This window comes from Morone saxatilis, unplaced genomic scaffold (genome assembly GCF_004916995.1).
Source record: "Morone saxatilis isolate NCDOM2014 unplaced genomic scaffold, NCSU_SB_2.0 Contig24, whole genome shotgun sequence".
In the NCBI taxonomy this organism is placed as follows: domain Eukaryota; kingdom Metazoa; phylum Chordata; class Actinopteri; family Moronidae; genus Morone; species Morone saxatilis.
Window position 1 is genome coordinate 7,919,649 of NW_023339807.1, and position 22,480 is coordinate 7,942,128.

At 40.7% G+C, this 22,480-nt stretch overlaps 1 protein-coding gene across 8 annotated transcripts in view; it reads right to left on the reverse strand.

Annotated features, from left to right (window-relative positions):
* Window positions 1–22,063, reverse strand: part of LOC118335864 (trafficking kinesin-binding protein 1-like) — a 33,662-nt gene extending 11,599 nt beyond the window's left edge. For 2 of the 8 annotated variants that reach the window (XR_004797078.1, XM_035672346.1), the window contains exons 1-4: window positions 5,236–5,667; window positions 1,957–2,033; window positions 835–951; window positions 199–299 (exon numbers count right to left, since the gene is read on the reverse strand). Coding sequence is in view for 7 of the 8 variants with exons in the window: in XM_035672346.1 (XP_035528239.1) it covers window positions 199–299; window positions 835–951; window positions 1,957–2,033; window positions 5,236–5,461 (521 nt within the window). In the remaining variant the exon portion in view is untranslated. The other 6 variants (XM_035672344.1, XM_035672341.1, XM_035672343.1 and 3 more) reach the window with 6 other exon arrangements.
* Between the last annotated feature and the right edge of the window lie 417 nt (window positions 22,064–22,480).

A 22,480-nucleotide genomic window follows, 5' to 3' on the forward strand; every position in this document is an offset into this window, starting at 1 on the left:
CACATTTTAAAATTATTTTTTCTTCACGCACACAAATGGAGATTTGTTATTTGTTAGTGGGGCAATGAAAAATCAATTTCTAGTATTATCGGCTGTCAAAAATAATGGGTAGTTTTCATTAGACTTAACTTTCAACGCACAAATGCACTGCATGATTTTAATCTAGAAGGACAGAAGAGGAGATGAAAGGAGACTTACGGTGTGGAGGTGATAGACTCCCCCTCACTCTCCTCAGCAGCGCTGGTATAGAACTGTAACAACTCATCTTTCATGGACAAGTCATGACGCAACTGAGAAACCTATTTGTGGAAAAGGGAAAGAGATATGTAGATAGATGACAGTTAAATTAAAAGAACACAAACCATAACAAAGCACATTCAGAGACCACCAGTATGTGGTCCTATAAAATATGACAAAGACTATATACACTTTGTTTATAAATAGGGCTGCACGACATGGTTATTTTTACAGATATTGCGATATAATTGACGATTTGTCATTTTAAATTTAAATTACATTTAATTTAAATTAAAATTTTCAATGAAAAATTGTGATGTGACATTTTTGGGGGTCTGTACCAAACAAACATGTTTTCTTAAATCTAGAGATCAGGATTTGTAGGCCAGGGAATCTCTGCACTTTGACTGTTCTGTCACACATTTTACCTTTATTAAAAAACTGTAGCTTCTGCAATTTGCATATTGCACTTGGTCATATTGCAATTTAGATAGTATTTCAATTAATTGTGCAGAAATGAAGACATTTCCCAAACACTGTCACATTTGACCACCAAATACAGAAGCACACACACAAAAACACGCTCCTGCTGTGTACCTCCTCTCGTATGTGCTCTACTTGCTCTTCCAGCAGTTCGTTCCTCTCACTGAGGGCTTTGTTTTTCTTCAGCAGTGACTGTCCGATGCGAGCTGCTAACTCCAAGTCACGCTCTTTCTGCACCGACACAAAGTTTTCTTTAGTGTTTTAACAGCAAAACAGTTGAAAACATTGCAGACATTGAAGGAATTATACGTTTATTCACTTTCTTGTCGTGAGGTTGACTTTTGCCTTCAGACAGAACCTCGCCTAGTCTGTATGCTAAATTAACTGGCTGCTGGCTTCATATTTAACAGATGGATATGAGAGTAGTTTGATCTTTTCTGACACACTGCAAGAAAGTGAATAAGCGTTTTTCCCAAACTGTCAAACAACTCTTTTCAAATGACAGCTGTGCAAATTTGTCCTCTAGGAATAATGTTTGTGAAAGACATGCAACAAACAAGGAAGGAAAAGGTGGAACAAGAAAGCCTCAGAAAACTCCCAACAAAGAACAATAATTAAAAGCTTATTATGTGCCAATGAGTGCCAGCCACTCCTGTTTTACATCTGGCTGCAATCAGTAACAATATTATTCGTCTTAAATGCTACATGCTACTGGTAAACACAAAAGTCCACATCCATTTAGATCAGGAGGTTTAGCTTAGTGTTACTAAACTCAGAATAGTGAATATTAATGCATTGTCATCACAAGGAAGTTAACTTTTCTAGGTAATGGAGGGCAGTACAATGAAGTCTCCCGTAATGAAAACAGTTGTTCAGTCTGTTTGTTGATGGTTTGACATCTTTTAGTTAATAGTTAGATGGCTGGCTGGCTGGCTGTTGAATTCCATGATTCATTGAACAATGATGCTATTCTATTTTCACAGTTATTTATGCAGAGAGCTGGCTGAGCTCTTCACCAGTGACGTCCTGCCTGACATTCTGATATGGATGAGCTATATTTGAATATCAGCTGCAGAAACTAGTTTTATGATGTGGTTCTATCAAACCTCCTCTGTCATTAACCTCATAAAGCAACCTGACTTTAGACTATCAGACCACATAATAACGGGACCAAAGCGCCTCACAGTCTGCATATACTGTAGTCCTTTATGTTTTGATCTTTTGCGATGATCTTACCTCTTCCAGTAGTCGAGTGACAGCATCAATGTCACTGTAGGTCTTCGTCATCTGGCCCACTCTGTCAGCACAAAGTACTGCAAAGACACAAAGACAGAAAAAAAGTCTAAGTCTCAAGAGAATATTTCCAAAAACAAACTTCTGTGAGTTTTTGACTGTAGATGGCTGAGAATATGTTGCTATGAGCTCACAATGTAATTTAGGGAGAGATATATGTCAGCTATGGTTTTAAACAGCATGAATAATTGTTACAAATTATATAAGATGACTCAACTCAAGATTATATAAGATTCTCAGTGTTTCTAACACACAGCACTGCTACATGTTAGATTTCATATTGAAGTTAAAAAAACAAAAAAAGGACCTCCCCTCTTGCTCCTCCTATCGTCTTTCTTTTCCACCGTGTTCTTGTTCTCAGCTCATGAATCATATTATATTCCTAAGAAGTACACACCCACATACTACATACACTACACCTCTATACAGACCCACCTATTCATCAACCTATATGTCTAGTGATTTAGAAAAGATAAGCAACTCTATTCTGGACATAATATGAGTGGTCACACCCCAGCACTGCTATTTCAGCTGAATGAGCACGTTCATTATCAATTCCTTCTGTCCTCATACAAAGCTCTGACTTCAATTACTCAGCCTCCAGTCTAGACTGGAATTATTATTCACCTCAAAGGGCAAAATTCAAACAGGGTCTTGTCGGCAGAATACACGATATGCAACTGCAGAGTGTGTTTGAAGATAGATAAAATGACTTGGTGTGGATATGACAGGATGAGGATGCTTATTTTTTAACTGCCTTGTTAGTCACTTTTAACACTGAGTTGGAGAGAGACGGTGTGTGATGTTACACTGTCTGGAGGTGTAATGCCAGGGGACACAGTGAGATAATATGATGCACACGATTACAACACAAAACAATTGAACTATTTCAACTTCCACAGAAATAATAATATATTCCAGTCTAGAAGGACAGATTTCATATAAGGCATGTGCACAGCAGTGCTAACTCAGAGGCCTCCCAGAATGCAAAACAGAGCTAGCCAATGCAAACATTATATTTTCATATCCTCATACGTCACAGGCAGCGTGTGGCTGCTAGAAACACAGACACAAGGCCTCAGCTGGCTGTGCTTTAGTTAGAGATACGTCCCATCATTACCATCCAATATTGAACAAGTTGCTCTTTTCTCTTTCAAGGTTGAATGAGTGTGCATGACACTGAGCAGCTCCACATGGGCATTTTGTTTGATTAAATAAGGGCACCTTAACATGTTTGTCATTCATTTGGTCCAGGATTTGAACCTCTATGAACCCATCACAGATCAGACAACTGTTCACCACCTTATTGAGTATGTTCACATTCCAACATTTGCTAAAAATTCTTATTTTTTTATAGTACGAATTAAAATGTTGATTATTATTATTATTTATTTGTTTAAAAAACAAATAAACAACATGAAACCACACACACACACACACACACACACATTGTGGATGAGTTAAGGCACAGGGTGTTACCATGGGAACAAATCGGCATGATAACCAAGTAACACTCATATGTGTACGTGCTCAGACACACACACACATAATGCATCACTTGTATCTGTCGACTACCTGGCCAACAAAGAGATTGTACACTTGATAGCAAAAGGTGCCGCCTGTTTACCTGTCATACCTGTGTGTGTTCTTCCTGTTGACGAGGAGCATGTTGGTTTATTTCCATGGCAATACTCCACCCAAGTTGGATCAATAACTGGGTAAAGCTAAAACTGAGTAATGCAAGCGTATAGGCCTATAGCAAAACACTGCCTCGATAACGACAGCGGACACCTTTACTTCTACCTGTGGCTGTGTAAAGACGGTATCCAGGCTAAGAAGGAAGCCGAGTTGCTGAGACACGGACGTGGTTGAATAGAAACAACAACATGGCTGTGATCCTAGACAAACAACTACTTATCTCTTGTACCAACAATTCTGTACAATTAGGAAATGTAATTATTAACTATAAATAAAATAGGACTTCCTGCTCTTTCAGTGAGGTCAGCAGACAACGTAAATGTAACCTTCTCTTACTGATTTACTTTATTAATCCACTTTGGTGAAGACACAGGTCAGAGAAGGCAACTATAACCTGGATTGCGTAATAGGAGGTGTAACTTAATATTGGAAGGTGATCGGGATGTTTTCTTGGTGTTTTATACGGTGAGCAGGTAACTGAAGACAGACGCACTCGCTTGCTCTCTCTCTCCCTCACAACAGGCGTAAAGTTAAACAACTATATGGGTTCTACCTTGGTGGATAACTTTGGTCCCTCAGAGTCATTAAAGCTCAGTAAGAACCTATTAGCAGACTCCTGGCTTTAGGTCTGGCTCTATCAGCCTCCGTGTTGCTACTGGGGCAACAGACAACACACAGGTTCAAGAACAACAAACAAACACCAAGACAACAGACAGAAAGGAGTCCTTGTTATTCAAATAAATACCCCCAATCCCAGGCTGCTTTGAGCTGTTAAAATGTCATGTAATGTGAGTGTGTTAAGTACCATTTCCTTATTGGACCTGGGCTGATATTAATCTGAATTGCCACAATAAAAACATGTGTATGCTTCAGTGTCTCATGCACTGTCCGAAATGCTTCACACAGGATCAAAGTGACATCAGAATTTCTCTCTTTTCATGCATATTTTGTAATAAACCCTCATTTTAGTTACTTTCAGTTGATCAGATCACAGAAGTGTGGTACAGTGCATTCGATTTATACGTATCTCTTACAATGCACATCCTTCTGTGTCATCAACAGCCTGTCTCTGTCTTTCAATTGTCTTTCTAACCATGTCTGTGAAAACTTCAGTCTGAATATTAAACCTTGAAATAAATCCCAGACTAAACACAAGCTCAAAACCTAAATATCAAATAAGATATCAAAGAGCTTGTGCAATTTCTGTAAGCAAACATACTGTGGCATGCTGGCATAAAGCTGGTATAAAGAGCCAAGCCCATATTTGAACATGTCAAATCAGCAGGTAGATGAACCATGCTGTGCTGAGAGCAGATATCTGCTGGATAACACCACAACCCACAGGAGACAAGATACCCTTTTAAATGTCACACTAATATCCAATAATCCCTTTTGAAATCCACATAGCTGAAGAACAAATGAATTAAGACAGAACAAAGGTCCGATACACTGAGCAAGCTAGCGCACAGACTAGCCAGGACCAAGAAGAAGAGAAGAAGAGCACATGATGAGACCACAGACTACCTTCACACAAAACTTGTTGCTCTTCATCCATCTCTTCTTCATCCTCTTGCTCTGTGCTTCCATGACTGGGAAGACAGACATACTCCTCTTCCACCTCTTCTTCTTCTTCCTCCTCCTCCAGCTGCGTGCTTTCACGACTGGGTAGACGAACATATTCCTCATCCTCCTCTGTCTGGTTGGAGGACTCCAGCTCGGTCTCGGTGCCAGCAGCTGTGAGCAGTGCCATCCTCCACTCTGGCACTCAAGCTAACTACTAAACCACAAAGCCTGCCGGTGCAGCGCCACTGCTCCTGCCTGGGCTGTCTGCATTTGTGGGTGTGTGTGTGTATTTTAAACTATAAACCAATACTTAATCTATGTGAGCCTAGATGTGAAAGTACACATCTGGCATAGTGTTTGTTCCAAAGAGGACAGTGTATGGTATGTCTCCCTCTCATTGTACTGAGTACAAAATAATGTCTGCCGAGTGAGTTTCTAAAAGTCTGTGTATCACTTGTGCCCCGTGGTAGCTCTGTGAGACAGATAACCTGACTCCTCCCCATCTCCTCTGTGACTGGTCAGTGAATGGCCTACTCTACTTTACCACAGACAGGGGGAGTGGACACACACACACACACATATATATAAAGGAGTGTCCATTAGCTATTTAAGGTCATAAAACTAGGTTAAAATAGATTTAATACAACAGATGAGAGCATTTAAAATAATCTGTATCCTTTAACCCGGTGATCCAAACCCTCAACCCATTTCCACTTTTTCAATTTAAAGGGTTGAGATACCAGTTTCTCATGTATGCTTCAGATCCAATGAAAGCAAGTCCTTTTACAACCCCCCTCAAGTGAGAGTAACTTGGTACAGTCCTGTTCAGCTTCTATGGTGACAATAGGGCAAAGCGAACAATAACAGACCTGCACCTGTTTCCAGGGTGGGGCCAGTCACTGTGAAACTTTAATACAGTAGGTAACTGTTTTTACACATATTCAACCTCGTCGTCAGGTGAGACTCATGGGATAGCAAGTTTAATGTGGTGGCAAACAGTCACATGAATACTCAACGAGAGATTCAAGAATTGTCAGTTTGAGCATTTACTGCTCTTCAATCACCCTTAACAAGAATATAATGTGAAGCAGAAGATAAATAATGTTCACATCATTTTTATTATAAAATATGTTTAACTTGCGATTCCAATACTTATTTTATACAAATACTTATACAAGCATGTAAATGTTGAAGACTGGAAAGACATAAGTGAAAGGGTTCCAACCTATGATGTTATAGAGACAGTACACTCACATCTTTCTACAGCTACAGCCATATAAACTGAGTGTGCACCCTGTGCTCTCCATGAACTGCACGGACAAGATTCAACATTCCTGGATGTTGGAAGAAAGACAGGTCCAGAGTCCTGTACTGGTTAAAAAATGACTAAAATAAAAGTGGAGTGAACAGAACTTCATGTGAACTGAAGTGAGAAGAAAATGGACATTTCTTTATCAAAAACTGGGAGATCTTAAAATAAAAAATATTTTAAAAATAAATAAAAACTTCTGCTCTGAAAACTGGCACAAAAGACAGTTTATATCAACCTCAAATACAAGAACAGAGAGAACTGGGTCAAGCTGATCGGACTGTGCAGCGTGTTCTGTCTGGGTTTCTGGAAAATGGACACAAAAGTCCAATGCCAAACTTAAACCATTAGTGGAGTCTTTGTAAAAGTTTCATTAATACTGACTCATATGTTTACTTTAGTTAACCATTCAATGTATACCCTTTATCACATCATTCAAATGTTTCAGCTAAGGCTGACTGGTTAAGCACCAACATAAGCTCTACTGATAGTCAGTTCACTCAAAAACAACCATATACAATCCGTTCCTATAAAAATATGAATGGTATAGCTGCCTTGGTGGTGTAGTGAAAAATACATATAGTGACCATTTTTGAAAACCTTTTACCATTACATACCCTAATACTTTCCAGACTTTTCTTTTCCACATTCATAAAGACAAATCGAGTCTAATTGTACATACTGCACTGTATCTCAATGTCACATGACTATTTGAGTTGAGCTAGTACGACCCATACCTTCATAAATGAATATGGGCCACATCAAAGCTGCCTAATTTTCTGCTCATTAGTCACTGCTCAAGTGTTATAATTACTGTAATTGGTCTAGAAAACTGATGCCAGCTCAGGAGCGTCCTGCATGCTTGAGTAACTCCACTCAATGGTCCTTAGGATGCAATGCTGCAGGCAACAAAGGAGTCGTGGACAAACACCACTTAGTGCTTCTTTCTCCCTCTCCCATTGCTTTTCTGGTCACATTCACTCTTTACACTCCACTTGTTCTTCCGTTTTTCCTTTCATACACCCTTCCGTCTTCTGATGCGATTTGTTTGTCCAGTCTCTGTTGGTATGCTTTATACAGTAGTTTTAAAGAAAATTACTAAGATGGACAAGGAATATATACAATCAACGCGTTAGACAGTTACATGTATAACGCTGATGCAATCAAGAAATCCACTTAGCTAAAATTGTCTGCTATGGCTCTTGGCTTCACATCTCTCTACTTGTGTCTCTTGGATTTCCTACTAACAGTTTTCTTTGGCACAGAAACAGTAGCAACATTACCAACAGAGCAGAAACAGCCAGGGAACTACTATCGGTCCTGCTGCTGACTGACAGAGTCGCTGAAATACAGCAGAGTAAAGTTAACAAAGCTCCCAAGATCAAATATTTCTTCCAGTGATGAATGTGGACTTATTTCACACTATACAGGTGAGACAGTTACCTATATAGACTTCAATAACCCTAGTTTGCAGTGGGCTCTAACGGTTTCCAAAACCCCATTGAAACTTGCTGACACAAAAATGTTTTGTGTCCCAGCTCACATTTTGTTTCCTCTAACTATTCCTCCATTCTGTCACATCCCCACTGGAAGAATGTTTGCCCTCTTTCTCAGACCCAACCTTCTGTCCTGGTTGCCCTCCATTGTCCAGCCATTTGTTTTGAAGGCTTCTAAAAAGTGCCAAAGAATATTTGGCAGGCTGCTATCAACAGGGTTGGCTTACAGCAGGATGCAAATCATTGAGCTAAATATAAGCCAACCTACTTCCACCTCCCTCCTCTTGCATATCTCAGAATAACACCAAACCAGCTGCTTTCTATTTCTGCCTCTACACTCCAACAGAAGATTTATCAAAGGACCCGCACGTCCCCTCTCATTTGGATATTTGATCATTTCAGCATCAAGCGCACAAAATCTACTGTCTAGCAGGAAATCAAACCCGGGTTAGCTGCCAAGGCTAAATAATACTGCAGACGTTCAAGCAGCACAGCTCACACTGAGGAGATGCTGAGCGGTCTTAAAACTGTTATGTAAGAATTTGTACAGAGCATCCCTGGAACACATGCACAGCATAGTGCACATAAAACTGTACTGACTGTATTCTCTTCCTTAATGCATCAGACCATCACATTACATTACATTGGTTCAGTTTTTACCTAAATATAATATCAGATTCACAAAAAAAGCTTTGCCTTACAAAACAAGAGAGGAGAGAGACGGACAGTGGTAGACAGATTCACACAGAGAGGAGGGAGGAAGAGCCAGAGGGGGTTCCAACAGGCTGGTAATAAACCAACCACTGCTATCACCTGCTGTTAGTCACACGTCACATGATCAAGCACCATCAGTCCTCCACATGTCTTAGCTGTGTGTGTGTGTGTGTGCGTGTGCGTGTGTGATCATTATCCACACAGGTAACATACTGTGACTACTGCAAGACAATACAACAAGATGTCATGAGAAACTAGGGTATATTACATAAGTGCAAATCACTGCACCAAATCCCACAATTAATCTGGCATTTTACAGCTTTGCAGCAATCTTTTCATTATACGTATCTGGTCCTTATTACTTGCTATGTTTTTTACATAATAGTTGTTTTTTTGTTTCATTTTAATCAGTCCTAAATCGTAATAAAATGGTCTCTTGACAAACCTAGCTTTCTTTCACTCCCATACTTTGTCACTTAGACAATTTACCAGCTGATTATATCTTTATTATATACCTCTTCACACAATAAACCGTTTCTACCACCTGTGTCTCTCCAGGTCAGCTGGTATCGCCCTCTTTTGCAGCACTCTTACACCGACAGCTCGTCATATAAGCTACTCCCTGGCCCTATTTTAGAAGCCACACTGACTCAGCTGCCACAGAGCACCTGTTACGACACCTACTGTACCCAGCAGCATCTGTAGCTATACAGCTTTAATTCTGCTGTGTTTGTCCTTACTGTTACATCTGCCTTCATATTTCTTTGGTGTTGTGAAAGCCAGTCCACAAGGTCACATTCACTGGGTTGTGGAAACTAGCAGAAACAAAACTGTTTAAGCTGACTCCACTAGGGCTTTAGTTGAAAGACAATAAGAGGCATTTTAAATCTTTTTGGAAGTTAATTACCTTGTAGTCCACTTTTTCCAATATGTTGAGAAATGTCTACCTAGTCACGAACCTTGTTTAATACTGACCAATCCGGCTTAATCCTGCCACTAGCTCTCTTCCTTTTAACCTCAGAGAGGACACGTTATAAAACCTGGCGACTGCTTACCAAACAACGTTACAACACAGACACATGGCATTATCGAAGCACCTCTTATATTTCTGAACCCTGAAACAGAATTAATGGTGGATAGTACTTCTTAGTAGGTATTGTGGGATGTAATGCACTGTGTACCCAGCAGCTCACTTGTTGTGTCAGTATAGTTTCTAGACAGCTTGTGTCTTGTTTTGGTACTCAGTGCATTTTACAGTATACCACAGTAGTTACACAAAGCCACCTCTACTGTATGTCCCACAATTCACTTCAACAGGAAGTACTATATATAAAAAAACAACCTCTACAACAGACATCAGTGCCCTTAGTATATAGCAGTAGTAGATGTCACTGCATCAGCAGACTGTTGGCTTACCATCAGTACACTCTTCATAGTACCAGTCCAGCTCGTAGTAGTCTGCCTTGAGAAACGTCTGGCCTCTGGTATGGCCTCGTCTCTTCATCCTCACTACTCTGACAGACAGCTGTGCTGTTTCCAACTTCCTAGCATGCTTAGAGACAAACTAGTTACTGATAGTGTCCGTTGGTCAGTCAGTCAGTGTCCAGTTCTGCTATTCCAGCATGCTTAGCAGTTACCGGCTGGCACACAGCCCTTATTGGTGACAGTCTGCTTGTTCTCATCATATGTCCTTTCTGTGCCACACTCATTAGCAGCAAACTGTCAGCGTATTATGCTCCATATTTTTTGTGGTGCTGGTGCCATTTCTGCCTGTCATCCCACCAAACCGTTACTTGCGTCATCAGTTGTCAGCAGAAAAAAAAAACAGTGTCATTTTATAGTTCTTTTCTACATCATTAATTCTTCACCGTTTCAGCATGTGTCAGTTGGAATCTGTCGCCATCTGTCAATCTGTGCCGTCTTTCTGTCTGTCCATCAGTTCTCCTCAGTCACTCCAAAGCTTCAGCAAATGTGCCAGATTCAATCCTCTCATGTCTCCGTCCATTCATAGCTTCCTGTCAGTTTATCTTCCTGTGCTTCAGTCAGTTTGTCCTCTGGCCGAGTCTTTCTGAGGTCATATTATAACCACTGTCTTCTCTTGTGTAGCATTCCTTGCTCAGTGACAGCTCTAGCTCTACACATGGACCACCGCATCTCCAACAATGACTCAATAAACACAGAGATACAGAGAGTGAGAGAGCCAGCAGCAGCAGTCACGAGTTTTGCAGCAGAAATGATGATAATCATGACACAGGGGGGTGGGTGGGGTTAGAAGATGCCTATAGCCAATCAGAGGGAGCAGTGTCACAAGCTGGCTCCCGCCCTCCATTCGTATGTAAGCATCTCCCCCCCTCCTCTCCTCTACTTTGTCCTTCTGTGTGGTTTCTATAGTAACAGGCTCAGACTCCAAGGCCCGAGGCTGAGCAGCATGTAAAAGCAGTTAGCAGGAAAGCAGTGCAGTGTTGGCAGAGGTGACGTGGCTAACCCAAAATGAATGAACACAATAGGTGTTCAGGGATTGGACATTTTAGCTGGGGAGTGATGAAATGAGCACATGGAGAGTGCATGAGAGACTGGAGCTATGTTGTGTCATCAGGGCAAAAGCAAAATGCTGAATACGGCCCAATTCAATCACAATACGAGCAACATTCAATGTCAACCAGCTTGAGAGTGCTAACAGAGACTGCTATGATGCATAATATGGAAAGATTAAGTTAAGAAAGTTCAATATCATTTAATACTTGCAGAGTAAGCTAACACAAAGCCGGGACCGATAGCTATCAGGCTAATGGCAACCTCAAAAAATGACACAGAGCAAGTCGACTTTAATAAAATGTGTTTATGATGTGTAAAAACTCCTGCTAATGAAGTAACTTGCACATAATGTGAATGCTAACTAGCCAGAGGGGTCATATAACTGTTTCAGATTTTACTTGTGTAATGCAGTGAGGTTGCATCACCCCTGGTAGGAGATTCAGTTACATTTCATCATCATATACTATATGGAGGAAAGGAGGTATCACATAAGTATATAATAATAACATATTTTACATATGTGAGCTATGTGGATGTGACGTCAACACAATATCAAGTAGCCCTCTTGGTCAGTTGTCTCCATGTCATCACCTCCTCAAACATGCCCTCATGCAGCAGGTTACATGAGCCTTTAATTCACAGAGATCTTAAACATTTAAACCACCGTGAGCTCCAGGTCAAGAATAAGCAGGACAAGTAACTACAAGTAACGTAGTATTTTACCAGTGAAACACAGCTTTATGAGCAGGATGAAATGACCTATCCCTGCTCATTCCCGGGCCTCAGGGTGTACCCGGCCATCTGTTTGAGGCAATAATGAGGAGCAACATGCCTCTAATTGGGATCAGGATAAATTGGAAAACAATGTGTGGAGAACACAGTTAATAATAAAATAATAACAATAAAGCACAAAAGCAAAGATGAATATTGAGCAAAACACCCCTTGCAGAATGTCTCGTAGTGTTTCTTATGTAACATGACCTTGTTGTTGCCTCTTAGCCTGGCTGGCTATGATGAATGTCAAGGCCAAAGTGACCGTGTTGGCATGGGGCATAAAGGTGAACTTACAGTTCCCGGTTAAGCCTATTTATAAGACGCTGGTCTATTTTTAAGGGTTGTTTTTACCCTGAGTCACAGTTCAAGCAGACATGAATTAGAACTGAATTATTGATGGTAAAAAAAAAAACCACTTTACGTTCCCTTGCTTTGCCGTGTGCAGTGTTTGCACGTGTTTTATGTGAGCCTGTGTGTGTTTATTAATTGAGTACAAGTGTGTGTGTGTGTGTGTGTGTGTGTGTGTGTGTGTGTGTGTGTTCTACAGCTGGCATAGACGCCAACACCAGGGCAGCTTTTAGACTGATAAGACAAGAGCATACACGTGCATGAATACACAACAGAGGGCTGAGTGCAAGAAAGCAAAGCATAGACCAACAGAGAGTGAGAATGTGACCCATCAGGTATGTTTGTTGTGGCAACCATGGCCAGCTGTCGCTTCCAGTTGATGAGCAGGTGGCCATATCTCTCTGATTCCTACTCGCTCAAGGTCAGTATAAATATCACCTCTCAATCTTAAATGCATTCTAACTCTTCAATAACAGTTTCATGAAAGTTTGTGTCTTTCTGAAACATATTGATACATAAACACCTGTATGTTAGGGTAATGGTTCACAACCTTTTGCCTTCAGGGACCCATTTCCTATCATTGAGTAAACTGACAATTTACTTTATATTTCTTCACAGAAGTTAACCAAATGCTGAAATATAGGCCTACTGTATATATACTTTGGTGACCCAACCCCCAGGATGGCAACCACTGTGTTAGGGGACAAGTTGTCATTGTCTGATATGGGATCACAAACCACTTAAATCTTCAGATTTGTACATTGATAGAACTACGTTTTTGTATAAGAACATCAAATTCTAACTTCAACAAGCATCATCATCATCATCATCATCATTTCGCATTGAGATGAAATACAGCATTTCTACACTAAATCATCTAAAGTAACAGTATATGATGCACTTACAGAAGTACTTGAGGGTCTCCTCTATCTGTTCAGTAGTCAGGTCGAGGGCAGAGTCGGGGGCCACCAGTGGCGTGTGCAGCCAATCATCTTGCTCGTAGCCGAAGATGGTGTCGGCCCTCAGCTTGTAGACTGGCAGCTGTTCCTCCAATAAGCTGATAATCTCAAGTTCTGGCAAATCAGTACTGTTACACACATCTGTACGGAAAGAAAGACAGGCAATATGTTTTTTTTAAGTCATAATAAACTGGCATTTCCTATAAGCAGTTAACAAAGGTGATCCTTGTCTTTAGCAAGAATAGAGCTTTATGATAGGCACTGTTATCCAAAATGTTATCTCTGGTCATTTGTAAGAATTTAGGACCTCTCCTAATAACCCATCCAAACAAGACATTTCAGCAAGCTATCAGAACAAAAAGTATATGATGCCCTCTAGTGGAAAATTGAGGAACTGACCCTTCCATCTACTGGGGAGCACTCAAAAATTGAGACCAGCTGGTTAGGTCAGGTTAATTTGTGTCATTTTGCATCCTCAGTTTAATTAATCGAATGCTGGCCTTAGGTTGGGGCTGTACAGTTTGGTTGTTAGCTTGTGATAAATGTAAACAGAATCCCATGTGTTGTGCTACAACCTTATCTAACTGGCTGCAGGAATGCATTCCTAGCCAGTCCATATAATTGAGACCCATAAGACAGTGACGCAACATGCATTTGTCTCCTTTTGTGTATATATTAGGAGGGTTTTACTATGTTATATTCCACTGTATTTACTTCTTCAATATCTGTGTAGCCAGCTGGTATTAGAAGTAATTATCTCAAAGAACTTCAGAACAGCAGTGGTGACTAGTCTATTGTCTAAGAAGAGACATATGAAGTTAACAAGGATAGACACTTGTTTGGAATTGTTCTTTTAAAGGTCTTCAAATACCACTACAGTAAAAATGTACTATTTACAGTAATCAAACAAACAGCTTCAGCTTTTATTTACACTCTATGGGAAGAGACATCAAAAGCAGGAGTCTTTGAAATGGCAGTTAAACCAGCCGACGAAGTCTCTGTAACAAAGTCAACAGCAGCCTTCTACTGAAAAGCAGTGAGTCAGCCAGAGAGCCACATTTGTGTGCTGCTGTGGAAAACCAAATAATCTTACCTAAGCGTTCAGCTATGTGCCTCCCTGTTCTCACATCAGTTTAGTGTGCTATTAAAAGGGGTCATCCATTTAGGACTCCATTAGCGTGTACAGTCTCTGTGTTCACACAGAGAGTTGAGGTTTTAGTCACTTTTTCTTTTACAGAAATGTTGAATTGAGAAGCTCTTAGATAGCCAGAATTAGCATAGAATGGGGATTAACATATAGTAAAAAATAAAGTCCTTTGTTTCTCCATCTCCCTCTATTTCTGGCTCTGTCACTCCCTCTGTCTGTCAGTCTGTCTACATGTATGTCTCTCTAACAATGCTGTCTCTCACAGCTTGCTAATCCAGACTGAATGACTGACTGTGCTGAAAAAGGGAAACACACACACACAGACACACACAGCAGCAGCTGGGAAATCATTCAGCTAGCACAGCCAATAAGGTTTCAGCACAGAAGTAAGTGCTGAATTGCAATTCTGACCAATGCCATTATAAAAAGGATATTTTACTGTAATTTAGGTATTTACTAATTCGTTCCACCTTAGAATAGTGCGATTCTCAAATAAAACACATGGAATCTATTTAAACAACACCTCTTAAATGTTAAATCCCAAACCATTACCCCTGAAACTAAATCCATATCATTATCAATTAGTGTAAAAAAGTGTTCCTGTGAGCCAGGAGCCATACACAGTTTAGTGTCCATTATCTGGTCAGAATCACAAGATTTCTTCTCTGTACTGATCTGAAATATAACCAATGCACTTCAGCTCCTAAAATGAGTGTCGATAGGACATGGATGAGGATAATAATAGCACAAACCCTTCCATGCTGTGTGTGCTGATAAAAGGTCAATGGAAACAGCAACGTGTGTGTATATGTGTGTTTATGTGTATGTTGTATCTATTATTTTTTTTATTTTCCCAGTTCTTAAACAGAAACAGCCACTACAAATTAACCAGGACTGTCCAAAGTACAAAGTAAACAGTGGTGTTGTTGTCTTCTGTTCTCTATTGCTGTCCTCTTTTTTTCCTTTGACAGAAAACAACAGTAATGGGAAACACAAGGACTACTTTACATCTAGCACTCTTAATACTGAATTAAAAGACCACCATGTAGGAACTAATTAAAGTTTCAGATTTGGGATCAATGGACAGAGATGATATGTGACTAGGAGAAGTTCAAGTTCAACATTCAAATGTAAATATAGATTGCTGGCACACAGAACACAACCTGCGGGGTCACAGCAACATTAGCAGCAGATACTAGCCACCAGAGCAAGAAAGTTCAAGTTCACATGTAAGAATAGGCCACTCTTGAAAAATTAACATACCAAAGAGAATGTATTTGAAAAGAACAAGTTTGTTAGTGTTATAACTATTGTTATTTTAATTTGTACATTATTTGCTATATTGTTTTGTCTATATGTATGTGAAAACTGTATAAAAAAAAGAATAGGCCACTCTCACACCATCAGACTGAGCAATACACACACTGAAATGTGCAAAAGACAGAGTCAGAAAGGCAGAAAGTGTCTTAATCATTATGAGATCATTCTGTAGAGACACACTAATGGAAAATTACACGGATCCAAAAACACATAGAATTTGGTCAAACTACGGTAAAGCAATAAAGTCAACAATAAAGATCAAGCAGAATTACCAGCATTAAAACAGAACTTGCTAGCTGCCAGTTGAAGTACCAAGACAGCACATATAATATAACCAAGTGTACTATCACTGGACACAGACCCAAAATTAGGTCACCAAAGGGAAGAAGGGTATACAAACACATGTGCTAGATTCAAACCCACCACACATGGTGGTTGGTGTGGATAACATTTTAGAAATGTTGCTAAACAGAATACAACAAATCCAAATGCAAAGCCTCCTCTGTCAAACAGGGAGTAGCCTCCTGTAAGCTATCACTGTAAAGTAGTGCAACTTGTAGCAAAGTGATAGTAAAAGAGCCAAGTTGACCTTTCAATGATACATTTCATTGTAAACTTTTAACCTTAAAAACCAACTTCAACAGACATAGGCTTGGAAATACAAATAGTTAACTTGTAAAGGCAAATTCTTGAAGGTCCCATAACAAAGCAAGTCCAAAAATGGAGAAAACAGCTGACTGACTCACAGATAGACAGGACGACAGAGTGAAAGAAAAACAAACAAAGATAGAGAAAGAAGATAGAGGCAGCAAGAGACACGCGACCCAGATGTTAGTCAGACTCGTCATGAACTTGACTACAGTCCGGCTGAAACTGGCAGAAAAACATGCCGTGCACAGTGTACTCACTCATGGTGCCTGAAGCCCGACAACCACCAACTCTCCTGCCCTCTAATCACATTTTCCACCGGAGCAGGAGAGGGCAAGGTCGCAAGAAATCACACAGGGAGGAGAGAGAGAGAGAGAGAAAGAGCGTTGGGAGGGGAAGAGACAGGAAGAACAAGAGAGAGGGTGCTAAAAGTTTTAGAGGACGGCACTGGGTGTAAGAGACAGACAGAAAGGAGACGAGGGAGGAGTGAAGAGGAGAAGAGACCCGAGCCAAAAGGGTTCGTCATGCCTGACATGCCAATGACGATATCCACATGGACCGCCCCTAGCTCCCCCTCAACACTCTCTCTCTCTTCCTCACGCTGACAGCAGACAAACCCAGCTGTCTTCCTACGAGCTGTACTAACTAAACACACTCTTCCTATCCTGCTTCACTATACACACACACTGGTTAACAGCAGGCCTGAAGCTGTTCCTAGAGCAGACACTTCCATTAGATTACTGTAAACTCTCACATAGAGTGACACAGACCTGATGAAGACTACTAGAAAAATAAAGAGAGTATAACGGTATATAAATGTTAAACATTCATAACTGCCAGAGCAACAGGTCATGAGGCAGATTTAGCCCAGTTACAGCAGTAATCATGGCTACACGAGTAAAGCTGCAGCAGAAGAACTGCCAAAAACCCACTCAGTATGTTTCATGTAATCCTACAGATCCCAGCATCTTTGGCACCTGATATGAGTAAATCTATTCCTAAACTTGTGTAAAGCGACCCTACACTAATCAGTTTATAATTACTAGTTGCTAAATGTACTGTTAATTTGAGTGGATAAGGTGTTTCACAAGTAGTTTAAACATAAAATGTAGTACAGGTTATGGGATTAGTGGTCAAAGGTCTTACATTAGAAACGTTCAGTCAGTTTTTAGTAACAACTCTGAATGGAATTAGTGCTTGGATTTATGCAACACCACCGGGGACTGGTAAAACCGATCCAGAGAAATTATCTGAGATAACTAAGAATTTTACATCATTAATAAGGAACGTGGTGGATTCCCTGGTGAGAGGATCATCTAGAAACACTTTAGATTTCAATTAATTAAATAATTTATGAAATAAATTATATTAAAAAAAATCACATTTTGAACACAACTGTGTCTATTTTAGGGAAATAATAGCTGCATGCTGCTTTCTAGACACTCAATGTAACTTTCCTGACAAAAGTCAATAAAAATAATGACCTGCATACTAACACTTAGAACCAATTTTCCCCTTTTGAGCACTTTAACCAATGCTGTTCTCATGGAGCTGCTGCAAAACCCTGTCCAGAATTAGACTGGGCAACAGTTGAAAGCTGCTGCTGGTCACAGAGGGTACGTACATGAAATACAGGAGAGTACGTCAACATGGTCAAATATCACTGGCAGCCTACAAGAGCTGCTGCACCATGGTGTTCAAATGTCACTAACCACGTAAACCTGGGAGTCTAGTATGTGTGTATGTTGTTCTTCACTCATATGTTACATAAAAATAATTACCACTAATCCCAGGGGTCACAGTGCAGTGACACAACTCCAGTTTGATTGCAGATGTAAATTTCAACCACAATAATTCAGAAGACCATTATAATGCAAACTGTCAGACATGACGGCACTGCTGGTCACCACAGCTTACACACACACACAAGACGTAATGTACATGTGATTTCAGTACTTTATGACTGATGCGTCATGGAGATATGGTCATGACTTGGTTTTGACAATCAAGAATCAAGCTGGACATAGATTTTTGAGCATGCTGACCATTTCACCTCATCAGAGAATCAAAATCAGTTCCACATATCACATTTTCTGGCGTTGTGAAATACTGTGTAATGTTTTTAGAGCTACTGTTGCGTAGTATAGACAAATGCAAGAGGAAATGATCAAGCAAGGAGGCATGTACATGACAGGACATGTGGCATGGTCCTGTATGGGATATGTAAACATGTCATGAGCCTGACAAATGAGCCAGAATAACAAAGAGACACAAGCAACACTGTGCACTCCTTCGTCAAGTCTGTTTTAGATGAGATCAACCTGACTGCATTTGTCCCAAACTCTCAATAGGTTATATTCCGACGATCATTAGATTCAAAGATCATTGAATAATTTCAAGATTATTATGCTGTGCTGCAAAAAAGGTTTATGCAATGACCAGACTAATGCAGTTCAGCCTGTTCCATCCATTCAGCCTCCTTGCAGACTTTTCATGTATAACAACAGTGTAATTTCCCTCAAAACCCTAAAAAATGACTACACCTCTCTAATAAAGCCAACACTGACAGACGGGAGGCACTGGGTCAACACAGTTTCAATCTCATGTTTCTTGGCTCTGTCTGTCTGTGTGTGTGTGTGTGGATGGTGTGTGTGTGTGTGTGATAATGCAAACAGTAAACATGACCCAGGAACATTACAGCACAACGGAGGGTTTTTCTGCATGCCGTGACTGGAGAAGAGTCAGGGAGCAGACTCAGCAATTTGGATTCTACTCTGTTCGTCCACTTACATAACTTCTCTCAAGTTCTCTGTCCTCTGTCTCCTCTCTGTCTGCCCGTTTGTTCCTGATCTCTCCCTCACCACCAAACATCCCATAATTTCACAGTTACTCAACTCTTTACATCACTGCTGGCTGGTAACCACGGAGAATTAACCTCACGCCCAGGAACTGCCCCATGGCAACAGGCTGCTCTATTCAGCTCTTTGTGTTCATTCAATCTCTAGTCTTAGTGAAATTGTACACACACACACACACACACACACTCAATCTCTCTCTCTCTCGCTCTCTCTCTCTCTGAGAAGGTATTCAACTAGAGAGTTAGCCAGCGAGACACGATGGACAGAGTGGGATGAGAGACAGAAACAGAAGCGAATAAAGAGGAAAGAAAGAATTTAAAATGTGACAGATTATACATCAAACTTGGTGGAAAGTTACATTTGTTATAATAATCTCATCATGCCAGCAGATGGCAGCACTGACCTGACCACCTCAACGGTCCTGCCCTTGAATGACTTCAGTGTTGAAGACACATGACCACAGTAGATATTACCACATATCATTTCACCATTTAGCAGAATAGCAGTGTTGGTTGTTGCACTCACATGTTACCAAACTCTTCCTGTTCAGTTTATCTGATTTTTCCGCACTGACAGACAGTTTGTGCTGTTATACAACACAACACAACGCAACACAATAAACAAGCTCATAAATTGTTGTTGTAATTGCAAAATGTCTCTTGACAGTTCACACAGTTAGAAAAAAGCTGTAAATATTAAGCCCAAAATTAGCTTTGCAGAGCAACTGTAACTGTCTACATTATACTGCACTCTACCGTGTTCGTTTTACTTTGTCCACCACCTGCTTACCTAAGCATGGTTGGGCAGCCTGCATTAGGAGGTGGCCATTAATGCACTGATCAACGCGGGGACGTCACATATCTACACATACACACAACATTCAGTAATAAATTCAAATGTTGGAAATGAAGCTAAAATCAACAAGCCATACTATAGCACTGAAGCCCTGGGATGTCAGACTTTTCCAAAAGTATTAGTAACCATAGCTCAGTGATGGAGCAAATGCAGAAGTGTATAAAAATGCAGTTCTTCCTCCAGTGTCTGAAATCAGCAGGACTGTACCAGCTGCAGAAGATGTAAGATTATAATTCATCTGAGTAAACCTTCACTATGCTAGTGCATATCCCACATGGTTTTTCCCCAGGAGCTCCAGTTTCCTCCAACTGGCATCTCTAAATTTCTAGTTGTGAAAGTGTATGTGTGTCTGATGGCATTTCCAGGTTGTAACCTGCGTCTTGTACAATGTATACTGGGGTAGGCTCTAGCCCTGCAGGACCCTATAAGTATAGTGGAACTGAATAGATGGATAGATGAACAGTGTTCAAGATGAGACATCATCAAAAGCTCCAGGTATCTTAATGCCTCTCTTCGTGGTGTTTACGGGGAAGAGGATGAAGGGAATCTGGTGATAATACAAGGAACTGAGATCATTGTCAAGGGTGGGAGGGTGTGTGCTATATGGAACTACAGGAAGGCCCTCTTCCTGTTGTTTATGGGTGTAAGAAACTGCCATAGTCTGACTCTGGTGCTATACAAGTGCTTGGCCAGCTTTATAGCCATGTTGAAGTGGCTTTTGGCCAGCTCCCCCCCTCTTCTGGGCCCATTCCTTACTGCTCCTCAGGGTCCTCCGCTTGTTGTTAAACACTGGCTTAGCACTGTTGCACTTAACAGTTGTCTTTAGAAGTTTTATCGCAAGAGGCTCAAGATGGTGTTGGACTCATCACTTAGTGAAATGGCCATGAAGTCTGAGCTCTGTCCAGCCATAAAACTATGATTCTAAAAGATTTGTCTGTCATCAGTTTATGTTTCCAGGTTGGGAGAGTCTAGACAGCTGCATGATTAGCACTGCAAAAAATAAATAAAAATAAACATTCATTAATCTTTTATGGGTCATCACTAGTTTTTAAAAGCGTCTGCCAGATACTTGGTCCATGTGGGCTCATTCAGACTGTAAAGAGAAAGGAGATGGGCCACAGCACAGCTAAATTCTGACCACAACGGACAGGACATTAGTGTCTCTGCTCCCTTGGAGAGAAGGATGAGTGGTGAGGAAAAAGAGAAGGGGAGATGAGTGAAAGAGTTGACAGAGACAGTCCACTGGGAGTTCTTTCCACAGGCTGGCTTCTATACAGGACTGAGCCCCCCTGGAGCTGCTTTACTGACAGGATGTGACATTAGAAAAGGGTCACAGCGAGGGACTGTTTCTCACACTCTCACACACCATCTTCCTCAGCCTACAATGTTGTTTCAGCCTGTTCCAAACCCATTAGCGATTGCGTACTGTAAACTTTCAATTGGGTTCAGTTGGATACATAACTATTTTACTGACTCAGATGGACATTTAAAAGGAGAACATTTGTGACAGTCGAATTATATATTAATGCATCTAGTGCTAATTCAACACTGCCAAATGAATTCCAGTAAGTTTTGTCTACCTATGGTTATAGTGTATGCGCACAACATTACCTGTAATGGTCTCTGCATCTCTGTAGGTGGATGTGAACTCCTGGAGTGCAGCCGGCAACCTCGCTTCACTCACATACTCCTCCTCTCCCTCCTCTTCGCTGACCAGTCGGAGCCATGGGTCGTGGAGCTGAGCCGTGTGTTCGGAAGACCGTTTAGGGGGCGGGGCAGAGGAACAGGTGTGGGGAGGTGAAGTCTTCGGGTCCAGCTTGACGCCGAGTGGTTAGCGATTAAAAACACGACCAGCCATGGACAAAACTTGGAATGGATCAAAACCGAATTAGATCTGTCTTGAGTGCATTATTGGACTGGAGCCGCCAAACTAGTCAGGATACTCATGCACAGGATGGATGGGAGTAGCAGAACCAGAACCACACACTTGAGGTCATTCACTGCATACCTGCAAGAAAGATGGGGGAGACAGAAAGAGAAGCCATAATTAGCAATTTTTTCATTAGATGCAAAAAGAGGCAAAAAAATACAGGATTCTAAATATGTGATGATTGTTTCCTTTTGTTGCTGGGTGTTTAGAATATAAGTGTGTATGTATGTGTGTATATATATGCGTATAAAATTTATACTCTTTTATTAGTTTAATATGTGAAAAAACATGTTCATGTACAGAAAACACTATT